The 21,589-nt window shown below is 41.6% G+C and overlaps 2 protein-coding genes across 3 annotated transcripts in view; one reads left to right on the forward strand and one right to left on the reverse strand.

Annotated features, from left to right (window-relative positions):
- The window catches only part of IGFBP7 (insulin like growth factor binding protein 7), a 139,205-nt gene that overhangs the window by 13,640 nt on the left and 103,976 nt on the right, over positions 1 to 21,589 (forward strand). The window contains exons 3-5 of one of the 2 annotated variants that reach the window (XM_054165017.1): positions 532 to 648; positions 1,408 to 1,534; positions 2,784 to 2,808. In XM_054165017.1, coding sequence (XP_054020992.1) covers positions 532 to 648; positions 1,408 to 1,534; positions 2,784 to 2,803 — 264 coding nt within the window. In that variant the 3' untranslated portion in view covers positions 2,804 to 2,808. Of the gene's footprint in view, positions 1 to 531; positions 649 to 1,407; positions 1,535 to 2,783; positions 3,030 to 21,589 lie in introns of those variants that run through there. The other variant, XM_054165009.1, reaches the window with a different exon arrangement.
- Positions 3,109 to 21,565, reverse strand: POLR2B (RNA polymerase II subunit B). The gene is made up of 25 exons (XM_054164955.1): positions 21,472 to 21,565; positions 21,115 to 21,187; positions 19,222 to 19,372; positions 17,273 to 17,385; positions 16,781 to 17,000; positions 15,749 to 15,907; positions 14,558 to 14,722; positions 13,832 to 14,028; positions 13,040 to 13,159; positions 12,639 to 12,825; positions 11,400 to 11,543; positions 10,989 to 11,128; positions 10,758 to 10,869; positions 10,167 to 10,321; positions 9,759 to 9,957; positions 9,483 to 9,651; positions 8,946 to 9,042; positions 7,441 to 7,535; positions 6,917 to 7,167; positions 6,741 to 6,830; positions 6,357 to 6,464; positions 5,818 to 5,931; positions 5,564 to 5,724; positions 4,078 to 4,273; positions 3,109 to 3,220 (listed from the first exon to the last, which is right to left on the reverse strand). Exons 1-25 carry the CDS (start codon positions 21,488 to 21,490, stop codon positions 3,131 to 3,133), a joined length of 3,525 nt encoding a protein of 1,174 aa, XP_054020930.1. The 5' UTR covers positions 21,491 to 21,565; the 3' UTR covers positions 3,109 to 3,130.

Raw genomic sequence — 21,589 nt, forward strand, 5'->3', positions numbered from 1 at the left:
AGCCCTATTGTCAGGAAAGTTGTAGGGGAGCCTCTCCAAATGAGGACAACAGCCAGCTCTTGCTGCCCCCCCAAGTCTCAAACCAGAAGGCAGCTCTGCTCCAGCCTGTGGAACTGGATTGATGTATGGCTAGGAGCAGATGCAGGTAGCCATCTGCTCCTTGTTCAGTACAAACATCATTTGATGGGCCAACCACACTACTGGGAACATGCACGTGAGTTCTGTGAGACCATTGGTGCAGGGCACACTTGCCTAGCACCATACACAGCGGAAAGTTGTGCTGCTTTTTATCCATTCCTGCTGAGGCAAGGGAGAAGTGGCCTCAGTGCAGATGCTGAGGTGTTGGGATAGTAGGGCTGCAGTAGACAGAGCATAAGGTGAAACACTGACATCACAAAAAACCCCACAGCTACTGCACAAAACCCATTTGTGTAAAACCATTGTTGATCTTGTCTTTGTGTAGGTATAGTCCTGGCAGATCCAGCATAAGTAAGACCCAAAATTCTTCTATCTTTCTGCCCTTCTATTTAGATAATTCGGGGACAGTATGGTGTCCAGAGGATGGAGCTTCTGCCTGGGGACCGGGAAAACTTGGCTATCCAGACACGAGGGGGCCCTGAGAAACACGAAGTGACTGGCTGGGTGCTCGTAAGTACTTCGTGTGCAGCAGAAGCAGGTGCTGTATGATCAGGGAAGGCAAGACTTAAATAAAAGTTGTCCTTTCTCTATGTCTGTACTTCCTGTTGCCATTAGGAGGAAGGAGACGCTTTCCTGTTTAGGAAAGAATCCGCACAGAGACAGGGTATCCTTAAGACCCACCCACAACTAAGGAGCCCTTGTAGATCTGACAAAAGTACCTTTCCATAGCACCTGCCTGAGAACAGCTCAGAGCAGAAGCCAGAAGCTGTGAGCCAGAAGCTGGCAGCAGTGGAGCACAGCTTAAGGTGTTAGTTCCCACACCACTTGCAGAAGCAGAGGTAGAAAAAATGGGGAGGGAAAGGTTTGAGCTGATGATTTTTCTGAACTGATTACAAAAAGGCTTTCTCCTCCTGCCTCTTTGTCCTTTCCAAGCATGCAAGACTGACACATCTCCAAACTAAGCAAACAGTAAAATAAAAGGAGAGAGTGCATTAGAGCACACAGAGTCTGGCCTAGCAGAGAAGAAAAGCTAGACTGACCCATGGAAGCGTGTGCTTGTCCCAAACCTTAGGGGAGAGAGCCACCACAATCTGAATCAGACTGCTCAGAACAGACAGAGGAAAATCAGTGTGCTTTCCTAAGGTTTAAGTGGCACTCTGTTCATCTGAATACCTCTCAAGCAATTAACAAGTGATGTAAGATACCTTAAAGCAGATTCACTCTACCTATGCATAGGGTACTTACTGGGGGATGTGTTTCTTCCTCTAGATATCTCCTCTGAGTAAAGAGGATGCTGGAGAGTATGAGTGCCATGCATCAAATGCCAAAGGAGAGGCAACAGCTTCTGCAAAAATCCATGTTGTGGAAACTCTGCATGAAATAGCCCTGACCAAAGGTAGGTAGTGTGGCTGAACACTCAGCAGCAGCTCTTTCAGTTCTGTGAGACAGAAGAATCACCTCTCTTTAATGCTCTCTGGGGAAGAAAAAAAGCACAGAAGAAATACCAGTTTAACATGCAGCTTTTACTGGGTTTGGCAAAACAAGCTGGAGAAGTGAGCCCATATGCATCTCATGCAATTCAAGTGCAGGCTGGGGGATGCAGTCCCTGCAAATGGCAAGAGTGCCAACAGCAGGTCTTTGGGCAGTACCTAAAGCCAGCCCTCAACAACTTTTCAAACCCAGGTCCCTTGCCAGGCTACATGCAAACCTGATGGCAAACCAACCACCTCCATTCCAGCTGCATGGAGGATGGCTTAGTATCAAGGTCACATGTGCTTTTCAGTAAATCCAGAGAGCTGGAACAGTAACTGTAACCATGTCAGAGGTAGAAGCACTGGGAACAAAGCATCTACTCAGAGAATACTGTGTTGCTCAAATCTACTTTTGGACATAATCCTGTTTTAAGCCCAGAAGCTTTATCTGAATGGACTAATCTTGATTTTCTGTATCCTTATATTTCTGAATAGCTGAAAGACTTCCTTTTAGGAGAATATTAACAGCACCTGACACTGAAATAAGAGCATAAAATGAATCCCAGTATCACTTACACATAGGAGCCTTGCTAAAGGTTTTAGCCACTCTTTAATCCCTTTTCAAACATCTTATTTATGATGAGAATGAAACTGAATTTTACCAAGTTGTGCCAGGAGCAGCACACTTATGCTCCAGAAAAAGATGTTCCCTCCTCCTCTCACAGTAAGTGCTGCAAGGCTGTAGAACCACATGTATTGCCTCATGTTATTGCTTATACACGTCACACCTCACAGCTGTTTCTTTTCAGCTGTAGGAAAGCTCTCCAGCAAGCATGCTGTAGCTCAGCAACAGCCCAGCAGTCCACAATTACTTAAAGGAAATCGATAATAGAACAAACTGTCAGAACTAACAAGCTTCTCCATAGCTACACACCTCTCAGTCAGGAACTCTGCCTCTGTGTCAAAGTGATCTCAGCAAAGAAAAATGCCATCTATTACCATCCTCTTACTGCTGTAGCCCTGCAGTAGGGAAGGAAGAAAGAAGGAGGGGTCAGGACTGAGCTGCCAGGCCTTGTCCTCAACCACGCCATCAGAAAACTCACTGTGCTACTGCCCAAATTACAGTACCCCTCAGAACAGTATAAAGCATAATGTGTTTTTGTTTCTCCACAGATGATGGTGCAGAGCTGTGATGTGATGTGAGGATTTTCACTTAAGCACAGTTTAAAATTAATACTTTGGAAAGCAGCAACCTCTGCCTTTTTCTAGCTCACTAATCATTGCCTCTTAACTCCCTTATACTTTGATTACCGATTTGCTTGCACACTTCTTTCACAGATACACAAATAAAGAGACTCACAAGTTTGACTACAAATTTTAGTTTTTATTTACAAGAAATAAACATACTTTTGAACAGCACATAGCAGATGAGAAACTATCTTAAATGCAGCGTTCACAAAATGAAACAAAACTCAAGCACTTCAGTCTCACCATGTGTTTTTTAAGAGGCCTTCTACAGGCTAAACACTCATCATACGAGGTGCAATGCTCATAGACATCAGTTCTTGGAAGAGGAGTTTGCAGGCGTAGGGCATTCGAACCAAAGAGATCTGGAAAGAGGTTTCAAAAGGCTGTGATAAGCACTCCTAAAGCATCAACTTCCACCACCCTCTGCACAAATAACTTCTCAAGTTTTTGGCTCAAGAAGTGAAGTTATGCATGAAGGCGTTTAACAAGAATTGCTCACAGACTGTAACAAAGCACAGAGGGAAGCTTGAGACTCGCAGAGGCTACACAGCAGCTACCCAGAACAAGTTTTTAATGTTAAAACCTGCAGCCAAGGGATGTGATCTTTAATAAGTGCCATTTAACAATGGAGCATGTGCACAGCAAAGCGTGCTTGACGTGCAGTAAACGCAGTTAATATTTCCAGTGCACTTCACAATGCCATTGTTGGAGTTTCAGCAGTCAGTCCCTAACACAATACAAGCCTGTTTAAAGCAACTATTTTTATCTCTGCCATCACTCTCCCTTGACATCATTCTGTAACCAAACACTCTAGGGAGCCCTTTTCTACTAAAAAAGTGCAACACAAAAGACCTCCCATGGGTACCCACTTCCGCAAGCAGGAATATCTTCATGGGGATGGTCACAAGGGCGACGGCTCCAAATTCCTGCAATTCTGACTTATAAAAATAAGCTCTCGAGGGTTTAAAGTCTCTGAAAACCCAGCACTGCAAAATACCTGAACAGCATTTCCTGCCAAGCGACAAGCCAACACTATAAAATTAATAAGGAAACATCCAAATGAACTAGGATACTATAAACACTTAAAACAGTTATGAAACTAAAATAGCAATTGTGCTGGTGCTTCTCTAAATATTTACTTCCCTATCCTCCTGTTCACCCAAGTGGCATTTCCTCTTACCCACAAAGAGAAGCACTGGCTGGTGAAAACCACACGTACCTGGGTTTTGTTACGGCATCCCCGGCACTCGTAGGTGTGAGTCCTTGTGTTTGCTATCGCCATGATTCCACAGAGGTTACAGACGTGGACTTGGTAGGGGTCTGAAGCTTCAAACAATCTTTCTCTCAGGAACTGGGCTGCCCCATGAGCAATCTGGCAATCTCGTTCCATCTCTCCAAAACGAAGGCCACCGTCACTGAAAAGAGGGAAGGAAAAACACCTCAGCTTTTGAGTGCATTGGCAAAACACATCTCTTGTTGGCAGAACAAGTAACCTATCAGAAACACAACATCCTTGTCACAAGGCAGGAGAAAGGCTGTGTGTGCATTGTTTATCCTTGAACACCTCAGAATAAAACTGTTGGGGACAATGCAAACACAGCAATTTGCTACTGTTGCTGAGCATTGTTAAAGCAGCATCAGCTAACAGCCACAGCACAACTGTATAGCAAAATGAGCAAAATGAGGTAAACAAATTATCCTCTACTTATCTGTGGTGGATTTAATCTTGGCTGGCTGCCAGATGCCCACCAAGCAGTTCTCTCACTTTTCCATGTTGATAGGACAGGGGAAAAAATAAGTTGGAAAAGCACTTAGGCTGAGATAAAACCAGTGAGATCACTTTACCAATTACCATCACAGGCAAAACAGACTCAGAATGGGAAAAACTAGTTTAATTTATTGCCCATTAAAAATGGAGTAGGATGGTGAAAAACATCTTCTCCCCTACCTTCCACCCAGGCTTAACTTCACTCGATTCACAACTTCTTCCTCTCAGTGGCCACAGGGAGAATGGGGGTAGCAGTCAATGCATAACATTTCCTCTCTGTCATTCTTTGCTCCTCACTTTTTCCCTACTCCAGTGTGGGGTCCCTCCCATGGGATATTCCTTCACCAACTGTGCCTGCATGGGCCCTTCTCATGGGCCACAACTCCTGACAGAAGCCTGCTCCAGTGTGGGTTTTACCCACCTGCAGCCTGTGTATCTCCTTTGCCCTGGTCTTCCCTGGGCTGCAGGAAGACAACATGCTTCACCATGGTTTTCACCATAGGCTGCAGGGGACCTCTGCTGCAGTGCCTGGAGCACCTCCTCCTTCTCTGACCTGGGTGTCTGCTGGGCTGCTCCTTTTGCAGTTTCTCAATCCTCTCTCACAGCTGTTGTGCAGTGTTTTTTTAATCTTTCTTAAATATGTTACCACAGAGGCACCACCAGTGTCATTGTTGTGCTCAGCTCTGGCCAGTGGTACGTCTCCTGGAGCCAGAACAGAGCAAGCCCATGCCCTTTTCTCAGAGTGGCTACCCAACCAGCCTCCTGCTACCAAAACCTTGACACTTGCACCAAAAGCATGATCTTAATTCAAACACAGGAAAATGAGTGGCTAACTGGAGAGCTAACTCAGTCCTAGCTGCATGTGGCAGCCAATTTCTAGGGCTAAAATCTTCAAAGAAAGAGAAAAGACTGTACAGAAACTAATCAACATCCTTACCGAGATCTACCTTCCATGGGCTGTCTGTTAAGGATCTGGATTGGCCCTCTTGCACGAGAATGGATTTTGTCATCTACCATGTGCTTCAACCGCTGATAATATGTAGGACCAATGAAGATCTGTGATGTGATTTTTCGACCAGTGAAGCCATTGTAGAGGACCTGAAGTAGTCAATGCAATCACTGAATCATAAGGCTTACTATCCATCAAATGTATATGAAAAACATCAGAGTGAATTGATACTTTGATTGTACCTCATTTCCTCTTAGATGATAGCCATAATCTGATAGAAGGTTGGAAATCTTCTGCACATTGACAGCATCATTAAAAGGTGTAGCATCACCGATTTCTCCCTTGTTTGCAGACACCTGCAGAGAACAGATTTGCCAAAGTCTGTCAGATTTCTGAAGGACTGGGCAGACAACACTAAACTGTTTCAATTTTAACTCCTAATGCCAGAACTTGAGATTCCATGCCCAAGATAGCACCATCTCTTTCTTTATTTATCACCTACATGATGTTTAGCAAGATTTTAGGAAACACACAGTATTGACAGTTTTGCTGCTCCTTTTTCTAGGGCACTGGAAACTTCTGAAATAAAAGCAACAGAGCACACTGTAGTCTGACAAAAGTCACAGGAAACCTGCTTTTACTATTAAGTAACTGGAGAACAATCCTGATTTTTCAGATTAATGCCTATCATGGAGTAGTATCTTTACAAAGAAAGAAAGAAAACCCAAACAAGCCATTTTCATTCATATTGCTCAGACATGCAGCACAAGATTGTTCTTACCTTCCCCTGAAGACACTCGATCAAGTGACCAATGGTCATGCGGGAAGGGATGGCATGAGGGTTGATAATTATATCAGGTGTGATGCCTTCACAGGTGAAGGGCATATCCTAGAACAAAGAGACAGTCAGTCAGTACTTCCCAGAATATCAGCTTTAAGAAAAAGTGTTGTATGGATTCAATTTAAATCTCTGAAAGCACTTCAAAGGCACTGAAGTACCACGTAAGAAGCAGCTGTGTCCCTTTCTAATAATATTTTAGCTAAACTTAAGTCAATCTATTGTACCTGAGTAGGCATTCCACAGACAACTCACTTAAGGCAGTTGCAATGCTACAAAGATCAGAGATAAAATGTTAAGAAGGAAAAAGAATAAATAAAAAACTACCTCTTGCCTGTACTGGATACCACAGGTTCCTTTCTGACCATGTCTGCTGGCAAATTTATCTCCAATTTGTGGGATTCTTACAGAGCGTACCTGCAAGCCACAGTAAAGCATTTACTTGGTAACTTAAATACAGAACAAAAGTAGTAACAGCAGAAAGCACAGACATCAGTGCTCACCCTGATCTTGCAGAACTTGTATCCTTCCTGGTTAAGGGTTACCATGACCTGATCTACAATACCAGTCTCACTAGTTCGCAGGAAAGTGCTGCAGTCTCTCTTTGTGAAACGTCTGTTCGTGCTCTCCAGTTCGTCTTCGTTTTCTGGCAGCGTTACTGTTTTGCCAATGATGACATCATCTCCAGACACACGTACTCCAGGTGCTATCAAACCATCATCATCAAGTTTGTCATAGATTGCATGTCTCATACCTTGGGGAAAATAAAAGAAAGGAGAAAAGTAGACTCCAATTTTTGAACATATTGACTTTGGAAGTTCATCAAGTATGCTTGCAACTTCAGACTGCTGCTAAAACGTTTAAAGATAAATTTATGCAAACATCTCACGTGATGTATTTTGCTATTAATACAGACACTGCTGCTGTATGGCCCAAAACAAAGACTGAATCAGTTCAGCAACATTAACAACCTTGTCCACAAACATTTCATTCAATAACTCAGTCTGCATACACTCCTCTGTCTCACCTTGGCAAGTTTCACGTGTAGGCTTTTCAAAAACTTCCTCTTGGTCATATCCTTTTTTGGACTCTTGCTCTTTGTAGGAGCGATAGAACACAGATCTGAAACAAAGTTACAAAGCCTTCTCCAGTGAAACCAGCATAATTTTTCCTCATCTGTACCTCTCAATTTCACTATATCCACCCTTTTATCATATATTATAGCTACAGCTACTTATGACAACCGATAGAACACAGATCTGAAACAAAGTTACAAAGCCTTCTCCAGTGAAACCAGCATAATTTTTCCTCATCTGTACCTCTCAATTTCACTATGTCCACCCTTTTATCATATATTATAGCTACAGCTACTTATGACAACCAAAACAAGTAACTGTTGGTATGTGACATAATCTTTCTTCTAAAGTCTTGACCAGCTGACCATCACTGCCAAGAGGAACCCAAAACAGCCAACCAAAATAGTTTTCAAATAGCATTTTGATGCTCATTTTTCAGCTACTGCTGAAGTACCTATAGATAACATGCTAATTTTTATGAATTACAAAGACCTTTGGATGTGCTTGGCATCTCACAAATAGTTACTTTTCCTAAAGGTTATTCACATCAGCAGCATTCGCATATTGCTTTTCTCCTTCCACCTGGCATTTTGTGAACATTTTTAGCCTTCTGCTGCCACACTGCAGTGTCACACTCAGTACAACTGAGCTGTAGTGGAAAACTTCCAATTTATATAGGCTTCTTTCTGGAGGGCTTTGTTTGCTACCTCAGATGACAGCACACCAAAGCCACAGCCTTTCAGATACACAGTATCTACATGTAATTGTGCCCATGTGCACAGGAGGTTCCATAAAAGCTTCACCGGAGTCGTAAGTCCAACTATTCTTCATGGTAAGGCAGTAGATCCAAGAAACCAAGCACACACTTCTTGGGCTCAACTTGGACAGAAGAAAATGAACAAAACTGAAACCCACTGACCAGCTATACAGCTAACCACAGCCAGCTAAAAACCATAATGCACAAAGAAAGTCACATCAGTTGCCAGTTGTCCCAGCAGTTCATGCCAACCTTTGCTGTTAGGAACTCTCATGCTAATAAAGACAAGACCGTATTACAAAACTGCAGTATTGTCATTAAGGAATTCATATAACTGGCAAGAATTGTATACAACAGCAGAGAGTCCAAGTATTTTTTCACATAGCCATCATATAAAGAACAGTAAACATAGTGAAGACCCAAATGAAGAAGCTGGAAAGACAGAGTGGGAAGTCAGGTTACACAAAGGCTCATCCTCTGTATTTTGCTAAGGTAGACATTAACCATTTCTAGTGTGCTGTTCCCTTCACCCTTGTTTAAAAACAAGTTTTAAAAAAAAAAACAAATTACTTCTCAGGGTGGAAAGATTTGGAGAATGGTGTTTTCAAGCCCAGGATAAACTTCCCTCGACCCTCTGCTCAAGTCAGTAGATTTTATTTTCCCCCTAATCAATTAAAAAAAAAATAGGTACAGTCTTACCTGAAAAAGCCTCTGTCAACAGCAGAACGGTTCATGATGACAGAGTCTTCCTGATTATAGCCTGTGTATGATGCAATGGCTACAATGGAGTTGATACCTATAAGACATAGGGCAAATAGTTGGAAAGGATGCTCACATACTATACAGGTTGTTTTTAACTCAAAACAAGCTGTATTCTCTAGTGTGAAGCTGTTCTACCTTTTCTGAAATAAAATCTCCACACACAAAAGCCATGCAGTATCAGCAAATGCAACTTTGGGTAGAAAAGAGTCAAGACTGACCCCTTGTGAATAACCTAGCAAATACCAATACAGAAAAATGCATCTGTCCAGTTAGATTTTAGCAGACTATATGGACAAAGCACTTTCAAATGCAACCAACAATAGCAACATATGTTTTGTGGTCCAGCTGCAAGTCAGCATTTATCCCACAATTAATTTTTAAGTGACATACATTTGCTAAACAGTCAGCTATTCTACACACAGCATTTGCAGTGCAGTAGTACTTGTGCTTAATACACAGTAACTGACAACACACCTGCTGGTAACTCTCTAAATCGCAAGTACTCCATGGAGCGTGTCGTTACCAGGGGCTTCTGAGGGTAATACAAGACATGTGCCAGCGTATCCATACGGACATGGAAGTTGGTGATGTAAACTCCCATAGCCTGCTTACCCATAGCAGACTGGTATGTGTTCCTGGGAGACTAGACAGAGAAGGAAAGACCAGCAGATATGTACATTAAGGTCTACACGTTCACCAGTGGGGTTTCTATCAACTTTAAAAGAAGGATGTCAGAAGTGATGCACTGACCTGGTTGTGATCAGGGAAAGGAATAATGGACGCACATACTCCCAGGATCATAGATGGGTGAATCTCACAGTGTGTGTAGGTTGAACAATATGCCACACCTTTCTCTTGCAAGTCGTCTGGAGTCATTGCCAACATCACAGTCTCTTCCTCCAGTGTATCAATGTACTCTACTACACCACTGGCCACGAGATCCTGCCAACTGAATAAGCAATGTCTGAAATCCTCAACTAACACATAAAATGGGTCTGTTCAGCAGTAACAGGAAAAAGGACTTAACTAATTAAACTACCAGGCAGAGAAAGCATCATGCTGCATACAAAGCTTTAAACATTTCTTTGTCCAATCTGAGTTGCAGCTTCCAAGATGGAAAATAAACACACTCAGATGAATTTCAGAAACCTGGCTCACCTGTAGTTGTTATACTCTCTTTCCTTCAGTTGGTCAATATGCCTTTTCTTCAACAGCAACTTCTGTTTTTCCACAATTAAAAGGGGTCGACAAATTCTGCCTGCATCAGTATAGATGCGGATTTCTCGCTCACGAATATCTCTAATCATTGAGACCTGTACAAGAAACCAGCACCCAGTGACTACAAAGTCAGCCCAGAACCAGAATTACCAATGCAAAACAGGATAACGAGTGCCTTAAAGGAAACACCTTACAGATGCTATCGGTAGCACAGGACTAGCATTAACACTCATACAAACAGAAGCATTTAAAGAGACTATTTCCAGACTGAACCTCTTTAAAAAAAACAAACCAACCATCACCAACAGAAACCACAACCAAACAACACACACATAACATCAAACAAACAAAAAAGCAAAAAGCACCAAACTCCCCAAAAAAACCCCAAACAAAAAACCCCAAAGAAACAAGCAATTAGAAATCTGTTCAGAAAGAGACTTGCAAAGAATGTTACTTAGAGTTTGAAAGTAGTATCAAGGTATTACCCTCTCTCTTCCGAAAGCACCCTAATTCTAGACACAAAATTTGTACCTCTGACACAATGATGTCCATCTGACGACGGAGCTTCCTTAGGGTATTCATGAGCTGCTCTGGGTCTTTGTGTATTCCTACCCAGCAGCCATTAACAAAGATCTTGGTAGCGCTAGAAAGAGGGAAAGAAACAAATAAATGAAAAAAATCCCACAACAAACCCAGCCCAAACCCTTGTTGTGCAGGATAAGAAAGTTAAAAATCTGTTTGGACAGGCTCATTTGCACATACTCAGCTATTGCTGCCGGAGATATTTCTTCCAGGTTTTCCATACTCCACTCTTCCAAGAATTCCAAAATTGGGGATGGCTGAGACCCCACAGAAATGTAAGCCATCAGAGCTAAGTTCTTCACAAGCCCGACTGCATGACCCTAGGAGAAACACAAAGTTAACCTGCATTTCCAAATTGAGAGACTCCCCCAAGAAGATCCAAGAACTTCAAATCCTCCATGAATGAGATGTCAAACATGCTCATTACTACTTCATTTCTACCATTCAACTACAGAGTTAGCCACAAAGCTAAATATTCATGTCAGCATTTAAAAAAAAAAGATGCAAGTGATCATCACAAATGCCATGGCTATTGAAAAAGAGGCAGATGAAAGCAGCTAGACATGAATAAGCAAATACTCCTTTTATTACCTCTGGGGTCTCAGCAGGGCAAACCATTCCCCACAGAGTGTTGTGCAGCTGCCTGGGCTTTGCTAGTTTGCCATCTCGACCGATTGGAGAATTCAGGCGTCTCAGATGGGAAAGCGTAGATGCAAAAGTCAGGCGGTTTAACACCTGCATGTGGTAAGGAATCCAGTGAGTCAAAGCTTCCTAAGTGTGCTGTTGACAGGCATCATGATACATTACAGCAAAGGATCAATGCCATCTAGAAATGAACTAATTTTTGTTAGATAATTACATTGTTTACCCTGAAAATCTCAAGCTCCTAATCATTACTGTGATGGTAGAAGTTTCCAGAGCACACTTATACCATGGCAAAGCCCAGCATAAACATCCAAGCAGGGAGCTGGTTTTGTACTATAGCTTATTTTGATCACGTAACTAGAATGAATGATACTTGTAAAAATAATTTCTAAGATGCACTTTCACCCAGATGGTTTGCTAGTACAATGACACAGAGATATTTTTAAACTGAGTTTGAAAAGCTAAGATGACTTCGTTATTAGAAGCAATCAGCATTCACCATCTTTTCAGTCTGCTCAGAGTCTCAAAAATTTAAGAACATTTACAGTCCAAGATGTGAGGGGTTTTTAAAAAGCAAACAAGCCCATCACACACATACACCAAAACCACACCATCCAGAGACAGCCACCACCTTTGTTCCGCTCCTAACTTTGCTTTCCCCAAATTACAATCTCATCAGGGCTCCAGATGAACAAGCATTTAAAGTATGACTCCTGTTTCCACCTTTGAGAAACAGGCTTAACTCAGCACTGCTCCGGGCTAATAAAGTCAGTGCTGCTCATTATTAGCTGTAGAACAGATAACTGTTATCTCTCAAGGTGTCACTCAAGTTTCTTTAACCACCTGTGAAAGACTGAAAGTACTTTAAAGAAGGAACTCCATTCCCCACTAAAGATTCCTTGGGACTGGGACTTGACCAGACACACAAGCATATGTTCTAACACAAAGTCTTTACGAGAGTTAAGCCAACTCTTTAGCAGTGAACACAACAGCTAAAACCAAAAAACTCCCCAAATCCCACATCAGACTCAACTATTTGGATCTTCATCTGTTTCAGCTAAGGAAATTTCCTTTTTAAAATGCCTCTGTTTAACATGCAACATGCACAGCTCCCAAGCAATGTTAAACTCTTCCCCAATACAGTTTAATGTAAACCTGACAAATGACCTTGCTCAGCTATTGTACCTGAGATACTCCTGCTCTGGCCTGATGAGCTTTCTTCTGGTCACCCCAGTTTCCAGTTGCCAATGAGTACTTCAAACCGTCTGAAATAATTCTTGTTTTAATTGCCAGTTCCAAGTTGAAATCCTTCCCTCTGTCAATAAACTTCTGAGCATATATTCTCACTTCCTTCAGCAAATTCTTAAACATTCTGTAGAAGAAGATGCCAAGAAACATGCTTCAATAGTGTGCTATCAATTCAGCCTCTACTATTTGGAAAAACCATCACTCGCCTCCTGAAAAGATACAGGCTGTGCGGCCCACGACTGGCTATCAGATGCAACTGAAGAGTCTGACATTCACAAGCAAAGAGTTGGCAATGCTTCTATTAATTATCTCTGAAGAAATGTATATATTATAGTTACCCTCTGAACAGGAAAGCTAGCAGTGGCCCAGCAAGATCCAGTCTTTTGTTGCCATAATGATCTCTGTCATCAAGCTCTCTTCTTCCCAGTGCTGCCAGCAACAATCTGTGAACCATATACCTAAGCAAATAAGACAGTTATGTTTTAAATTGACAGCAGACATTCACAAGAAGGATTGCATGCTATCATAGATACATCAGTGAGCTGTTTCCTAAAGGCTGTCCATTCTAGATCATTTTGGTGTCCTTAGAAGTGAATGATTTCATCAATTCAGGTAACTACCGAGAAAAATTAATATTTGTATCACGATGGCAATGTGTCTCCTGCCATATGTCCGTCCTGTACTGTAACACGGGCAACATTTAAGCACACAGAATCCAGTGTAAAATGGTAGGTCTTCTGATGCTACAGTTCATTTGCATACCAAGAAGCAGCGGTAAAAAGGATGTGCTAATTAAACTGTGGGTATATGTCACACACAGCTTATCAGTAGTTATCTGTGCATTAGTTATCAACCTCTCTATGCTGTCCAGGCAGCACAATGTCAAAGAGATTCATTTGTCACTATAATCACAACTAACTTAAGACTCAGAATGTCAGAGGCTTGTTTTGTTTCAATTTTTTTCCCTAATTTATCGACATTTGCACTTTCTCAGCTATGAAAATATAACAGTGCCCTAAAGTTAAAACCAAAATTCTGGTCAGTGCTTTCTTCCAACTTTATACAAATATGTGAATAAAATCTATATTTAGCGTCTATGTGCAGATGTGTGACAGAAAATACTGACATACCCTAGAAAATAGGCTTTCTTGGTTTCACAGAAGTCACTGACACCGACATGCGGGAGCATTTCTTTCTGCAAGACTTCTTTAGCATATTTGATTCTCTTTTCTTTGGTGACACCTGGCTTTGCGCCTCTTGATCCAATGAAGTTTAGAGCAACATTTTGCTCCTGAATGACAAATGCTTCATCCAGAGAAGGTTTGACCTAAGGCACAAAACACAGCAAAATCCTGTAGCATCTGAGGCCTGTTGGGGCTGAAGAAAGCCACACAGTAGTTTGCTAATTATTCTTTTCAGGAACTGCTAATTACTGATTCAGTTCTGGCTTTACTGTAATAGCTTTTTCAAGAGCAGTAGAAAACAGTAACGGAGCACACAGGAAGCACACTAAAAATAGTTAAGACTTCAGAAAATAGTTCAGATTCAAGTACATTCTAGGCCTGTTGCTGTTTCAGGTATTCACTGGGACTTTACAACTGAAGTCAATGACAGCAGGATAAGACCCTACCTCTCCAAACACTTATCAACCCTTTGAAATTTCCGTTGCACTTTGTCACTTTAAACAGTCATTACAATAGGTTTAGGCAGAGAACTTTCAATATTTCTAGTAGACAGCCCACAAAAACAATAAAGTAATAAATTACCACTAGAAAATGAAATTCTGAAGGATGATTAGCCACACCTACACATTACCAAATGCCAAGGCAGAAAATAACTTATTTAACATATATTACCATTTCCATCATTTCTGGATCTTCAAAATCATATATAATGTGCTCCAAGATGTCCCTGTCAGACACAAAGCCTAGTGCACGAAAGACAATGATGATGGGGACTTCTTGTTTGATATATGGTAAAGTTGCTACGATGCGCTGACCAATAGCACTCTTCTTTGCACCCTGAAAAGGTAGGGAAAAACATGTATTAAATGATCTTGCCTTTAAATCAAAGTATCTCTCTGGATTTGGATGATACAGTGTAAGTAGGCTTGCTCAAGCATTACAGGAAACCGTGACTTCTTTGCAAGCCATATAAGGAATTACTTTGAAACCTTACTCCAGAAATGACTTTTTTATTTTAAAAACTTTTCTAACTTTAGAAGTCTGCAAAGCTTGGAAGGTCTTTGCTGATACAAAGGAATTTAAATAACAGTTTGTTCATCCATATGTGTAGTTTCTCTGCCTTTGTGTATTTGCAAAGAACAATGGCATACATCTTCAGCTTTCCTTCTGTCAGCATAAGCCCAGCTTTCCAATTCACTGTGTAAGACTCTCTATTCTTGCAGTTACTCAAGTAGCTGCTCCCTTGTCCCAGAAAGAAACAAACACTATGGGACAAAGAGAGACAACCACTTAAGCATGTCACAGACATCAGGAGTGAGAGTGGTGCAAGGCTTCTAACTAAAGTTACTTTTGGAGCACCTTTGGGAACAGTAAATGAGCACTGAGTGCAATGGTGAACAAGAACTGACACCTGCTGTTATGAACAGCAATTATTTTCCCTTAGAGATGTCACAGTTAGATTAATTCACATGTAATATATGTGATCTGCAAAACACACTTAAACAATAGCTTGGCTGTCAGACAAGCCTGTGCTCCTATTCTTGCCCTTTGTCAAAAGTCAAGGCACAGTTTGTTTGGATTTTCTAAAAACTAATTCATTGATTCTAAAATTATTGTTTAGTCTTGTCCTAAACCCTGACACAAACTGAGTCTTCATTTCAATCCTCAAATTTTTTGTCCCAGAGAAAACCATAGTTTATGATATTTACATTTAATTTTATCTTCATTAAAACTTAGCATCAGAATAAATTTCTTCTCAAAATTGTGAAAGCAAGTGACATGAAGAGACAGGACAGTAACAAAACTCCTAGAACACCTTTTATGGTAAACCCCAGGGCAGGGGTCATTACTGCTTAGGCATACCTGCCCACCTCTGGCCAGCATGCTAACCCATATAGTACTTGTTGGTCGAGAGGAATTTTCGAGACAAGATCTACACTCTCCTGTGTAGGCATATTTTGAATCTTTCTTTGCAAACACATACACTGTGTTTGTAGCCATTTTCTCTTGAGCAATCAGAACCTGTGTTAGAAACAAGAACATGAGTAAATAACCGACAAGTGTATGCTGAAAGTAACAATCAGTATATTTCTACTATTACTTCAGGGGCCTTAAGAGCATTACAGAGCATACAGAGCATTGGATTATACACTATACATTTTAAAAATACATTAAGCAAATCATGTATCTAGTTAAGATAGAATAACCAAAAGAAAATACTCCAAGAACACTGTGTACTAATGATGTACTTACTGCAGCTGCTAGCTATGCTGAGACATTTCTGATAGCTTTAGGCACAGCACTGAAAGAAAATATTTCAGTATCTGCTTCCAAGGCCAAAGCACTAACCAGGCATTTGAATCTAAGCACCAATGATCAAAGCCAGATTTTTTTCCTATTTTCTTCTCCCAAGGAGAACAGCAAAATTCTGTTTCTTCCGCTATGTTTGCCTAGGCGTCAGTTACAAAGAAGCGGCCGTTCTGTTGGTGAGGCAAAAGCATGGAAAAGGCACGATTTGCTAAAGCTGAATCCACAGCACTGGAGTGAAGAATCTGTTCTTATAACAAAATGCACCTATACAAGTGTGAACAAACTGGAGGAGACTCTGAGGAAATAATCACTCATTTTAGAGTGTGTGCTGCTCTGCAATGGAAAGGAAATGATCTACAGTACTTAGTGGCATTCAATGCAGAACAATTTATGAAACTCAAGAAGGGAAACATGCCACAGGGAAGAAAGTCCTAACAGAGGACTAATAGCCCATCTTTCCACAAGATCACAAGCACCCACAGCAACTGGGAGTAAAAGAGCTTAGGCTCCCAGCAAAACACAGGGAAACAAGTAACAGACATTTCAGTGTCTGTAAAGTTGCCTGTGCAAGACACAATCCCTTACCTTTTCTGACCCATTAATGATAAAGTAGCCACCAGGATCGAGCGGGCATTCATTCAGCTCACAAAGATCACGGTCAGTTAAGCCATTCAACAAGCAGTATGTTGAACGCAACATAATAGGAATTTTTCCTATGAAAGTTTTCTGATGCTGTGTTTGTAATTGATCCTCCCCTTCTTTAATAACTGTTTTGGTTATATCCACGTACAAGGGAGCAGAATACCTATAAAATAAATCCACCATTGTGTTACCTGCCAACTATTACTGAAGGTTGTATAGAAAAATAATGAATGCAGTTAACTGAAGCACTCACTGGCAATGTTAAGCATTATTACCAGATCATTAATCATCATCTGATTTAACAACTAGACACAAAAATTTAAATAGAGCAGTAAGTATTAATTTTTCAAGGCACTACTAAGTTGAAAAATACTATCAATTAATAATGCAGAGCCAGTCTCCCCTTGTGTTTGCCCGTTAAGAATTCATTCTTACGTAAGGTTTCTCAGTCTGGCTTCATTGGGCATCATAGGTGATGGTGCTCCATCTCTTTCCCAATGTGTAGGTTTGGAGAGATAGATTTGTTCAAACTTCAGCAGATACCGGGGCTGGAAAACAAGACATTTACCTGTAGTGGAAGAAACACCCACTTTGGTTGTTCAAGAGCAGCCCTAGAGCTTAATACCCAATGATGCCACGTGTCCTTAGCTCAAGATACGGAAATCATCCCTCTTCAGATGACTAGATCAAAAGCAAAACAGCTAAGGAAACTGATGAGTCCAAACCTTTGGTAAGAGAAGAACAAAGCACCCAAATAGTTCTTCTGTAGGAAGAAGACCTAATGAACTCAAAATCTGCCAAGTTATGAATACAGTAACAAACAGAATATACCTTACATATGCCTATTTACATGTTTGTCTACAGAACTTTAGATAAAACTGCTAGTTTTATGATGCAAAAAGGCGAGTCTGCTTTAACACATGAGATAGCTGACACATTGAAAAAGGTGCAAGTTTTTGTAAAGCTCTGCTCCCACACATAAGAAAAATACAACAGCTTTGGTTTAGTACCGCAGAAATCCTTTCATGTGTTACAGTGAAACAATCCTATTGCAACAAGACTTAGAGCCTTCACTGCACTTAAATCAAAAGCTCTGCATTTAAAATAAAGGAGTCAGCATTTTAAAATAATACTCTTATCAAAGTGGAACTGTGCATCTGGTAAGGGGAATCAGACCTTATAAGAAAATATGCAGCTATAGAGCAGTAACTTTAAGTGTTTCAGATGTGTGGTCTCGCAGGCTGAGAAGGAGAAATAAAAATGTCAGGTTAGCCTGGTATCTTCAAATAAGGCAAGAGTTTGCCTGCAAGTGACTCTGAAGGAAAAAGCAAGCTTCCTTTTTTCTCACATCTAGACCTATTCCTAAAACTTAGTAAGTAAAAATAAGAACCTAAAATCTTTGATTTGAGAAAGTGAAATACTAGCTTTTGGGCAAAAAGAAGCTATGTTTGCAATCCAAAGCTTAACCATGTACACACATGTATATATGTGAACATACAGCAACTGCAGAACTGGGCAGCTAGAGGATACTGTAATAATATAGAGAGAATAGCATTAAGGAAAATTACTGTGAGATAAATGTTTATGAAGCATTTGTCTAACAAAGAAACTAAAAGAAATCTGTTATTCTCTCTACAGGATAAGCGTTTGCCTGAAAAAAAATGCAAAGAAATGGTGAAAATTCAATGCTCAGGTATCCTAAAGCAGCTTTAAATCTCTGCAGAGGAGCAACAAGGTAGTAACTGATAGCAGGGGAACAGATCACAGCACATGAGACACAAGGATGAAAGCACAGAAGGTGCACACTCACTGCAGAAGAGCTGTCACACAGCACAGACTCCATTGGAATATGGTGCCAACAGAAGGTGATGAGTAATGGTGCCCTTTGAAAACCAGGACCTAACTTTGGCCAAAGAAAGCTAACAGAGAACTTTTCAGCCATAAACCTTTCTTGCCATAGTAGTTATTGAAAGTCAATATCCCACCAATATATAGGTTGCTTTTGGCTGCCTGACTTGCTCTACTACACCCCTGTCAGTGCAGTTTCATACAGTAATCAACAATATAATCATCAGCAGCCAATTGTTCTTGGTCATTTCTCAATCCAATCAACAATTTGATGAGCAGGAGAGAGTAGCTCTACAGGAGAGGGAAGTTTGGATAACAAAGTTCTTGCATGTTTTTCTAAGCCATATACTTGACTATCTGAAAACTTGGCCACACACCTCATGAACTCCAAGTTCATACTTCTGGCCTACTGACTGCATGAGCAGTGTCAAAACTCAGATGTATTTCTGTCTCTTGAGAGGAGGGCTTAAAAACACCCACCTAAAATAATTTTGCGTTATAAAAACACACCGCTTCTGACAGGAGTCTCCACTTACCGGTTCCTCCACTTCTCCTGTGGCATGCTGAGCTTCAGCTTGCAAATCAATTGGTGGAGCATCTTCAACAATTCTCTGCACAGACATCTGAATAAACTCATCAAAAGAATCCAGCTGTTGCCTGACTAAACCCTTTTCATCAAAATAGGAGCTAAAAAAACAAAGAAAGTGTATTAGTGAATAAGAGATCTTAATTCACCTACTTTATACATCCACAAGCTTAAGATTTATTACAAAACCTTCAAAAGCCTTAAAATACAGTACAGAATCATTCCCAAGGCATAAGTTTCAAACACAAGCACTCAAAAATGCTAATTACTTCTCAGCATTTGAAGGCACAGGTACTACAAAGGGGCAGACGTGTTGTCACCTCTTGTCTAAACTTTGTCTGTATGCAGTCTACCTTAAATTAGAATGGAAACACAACTGAAACCGCTGTGAAAATGGCTTCAGCTGAAGTTTTCAACAATGTATGCAACCTACCTTGGTTTTAACTTATTTTCCAAGCTGAAGTATGCTAAGTGCATGCCTCTAAGTCAACGGTTCTCAGAACTTCTCCTAGCTTGGATTCTCATTGTTCCACACACACCAAGATTCTCAGCTTTGCTCACTCTCCAGATTTCCCCTAGCTTCTGCATTTCCTCATTTCAACCCAGAACAACCCAACTGTTAACAAAAAATAAAATCCTAACTTTTAATGGTATAACGTAAACATGCCTCTGCACAAGCTCCTGCCGGCAAGCTGCTCCACCCCATATTTCTACAGCCATCCAAGGAGCCCACACTACCTCAGCCGCTGCCCCATTGCTGCCAAGGTCTCTAAAGAAAACTCTCAAGAACCTCCTCTACCAATAACCTTGGGTTTCCCCAAGAAAGGGAACACATCCTTGGCTATCATATTGTTGTCATGGTGAATCTTGCCAGCAGAGAACTTCACAGCCATAAACCTTTCTTACCATCTTCCAGGAAGATGGAAAAGGAAAACCTGCATCACAGAATGGTTGAGATTAGAAGGGACCTCTAGAGATCATTTTATCCTATAATCCAGATTAAACAGGGTCACCAAGAGCTGACAGCCTAAGATCATGTCGGGTGACAGGTTGGGCTTGATGATCACTGAGGTCTTTTCCAACCTTATTGATTCTATGATTCTATGTCCTGACATCCTTTGAATACCACCAAGGACAGAGACTCCACAACCTCTCCAGGCAAACTATGGCAGTACTTGATCACCCTCACAGTAAAAATGTGTTTCTTCATAATAATTGAGGTGCAGCTTCAGTTACCATCCATCTGACTGAAGGCACTCTTCACTAGGCTGCAAAAGAAAGGACCTTCTTCTGCCTCCTAAGATTCTCAACTCTACTTTCCATCCAAATGGCGTGTGGGACCGACCACTCTCACAGATCTACTGTTCTGGTTGCAACTCCTGCTCTTGTCCACCAGTTATACCTATTTTCATTAAAGACACAAGTATCAAGAAAACCATTTTTTTACTTAGCTCCTTACAGCATCCCAGTCCTTAACAGTCACAAGAAACTCACATCCTGGACGTTTATGTCTTGCTAGAAAAACATTAATGTAGTGAAGCAGCTATGTAATGATTTCCTAGCATCCAGTACCAGCTGTGAGAATACTGGGCAAGATCATGTGCTTGATATGGTATCACTTCTTACTTCATGCAAAACAGTGTACCCCACTGGGGGTCAGTAAGGCTTTTAAGAGCCTCATGACAACCCTAGTGTTTCTGCTTAAAGCCCTCAAGCTTTAAACAATACATGTATTACAGCCAGGCTTGAAGGCTCCCTCACACACTGCTAGCATGAACTGGGTATCATTGTAAGGCTAAGGGCACATAAGTTGAAGTGTTAAGAGCAAACTTTTAGAAGTCACCTAATAACGATCCAGCAGGCTTCTTGCCACAAGTCGGGGGTGATTTCATCATCGTCTTCATCATATTGCATATCTGCCGGGAAAACACAACAGTTCAGACAGGCTCCAGTCACCTCAGTGTCCCCTCGTCGCCCGCTGAGGGGACGCCGGCACGCGGATAGTTGAGGGACACCCCAGCACGGCCCCTGACTCCCAAGGGCCGCAGGAGCCTGCGGGAGATCCCGCCGCGCCAGGCGCACCCCCACCCTCACCGCCGGTGCCGCCTTCCGCAGGCCCAGCGGCTCTCCTGCCCTCCCGCTCCCGGCCGAACCGACAAAAGGCCCAGCAGAGAACAGCCTGCAGCCGCGGTGTCTTCACCTTCGTCCGCGTCGTACATGATGGCGGAAGGAAGAGCCGCAGGCGGCGGCGACCGAGCAGGGGTCTGTGAGGGCGACTGAGCTCGGCACCGAGCACCCCAGAGCGGCGGCGAGGCGGC

The sequence above is a fragment of the Dryobates pubescens genome, chromosome 1 (genome assembly GCF_014839835.1).
Source record: "Dryobates pubescens isolate bDryPub1 chromosome 1, bDryPub1.pri, whole genome shotgun sequence".
In the NCBI taxonomy this organism is placed as follows: domain Eukaryota; kingdom Metazoa; phylum Chordata; class Aves; order Piciformes; family Picidae; genus Dryobates; species Dryobates pubescens.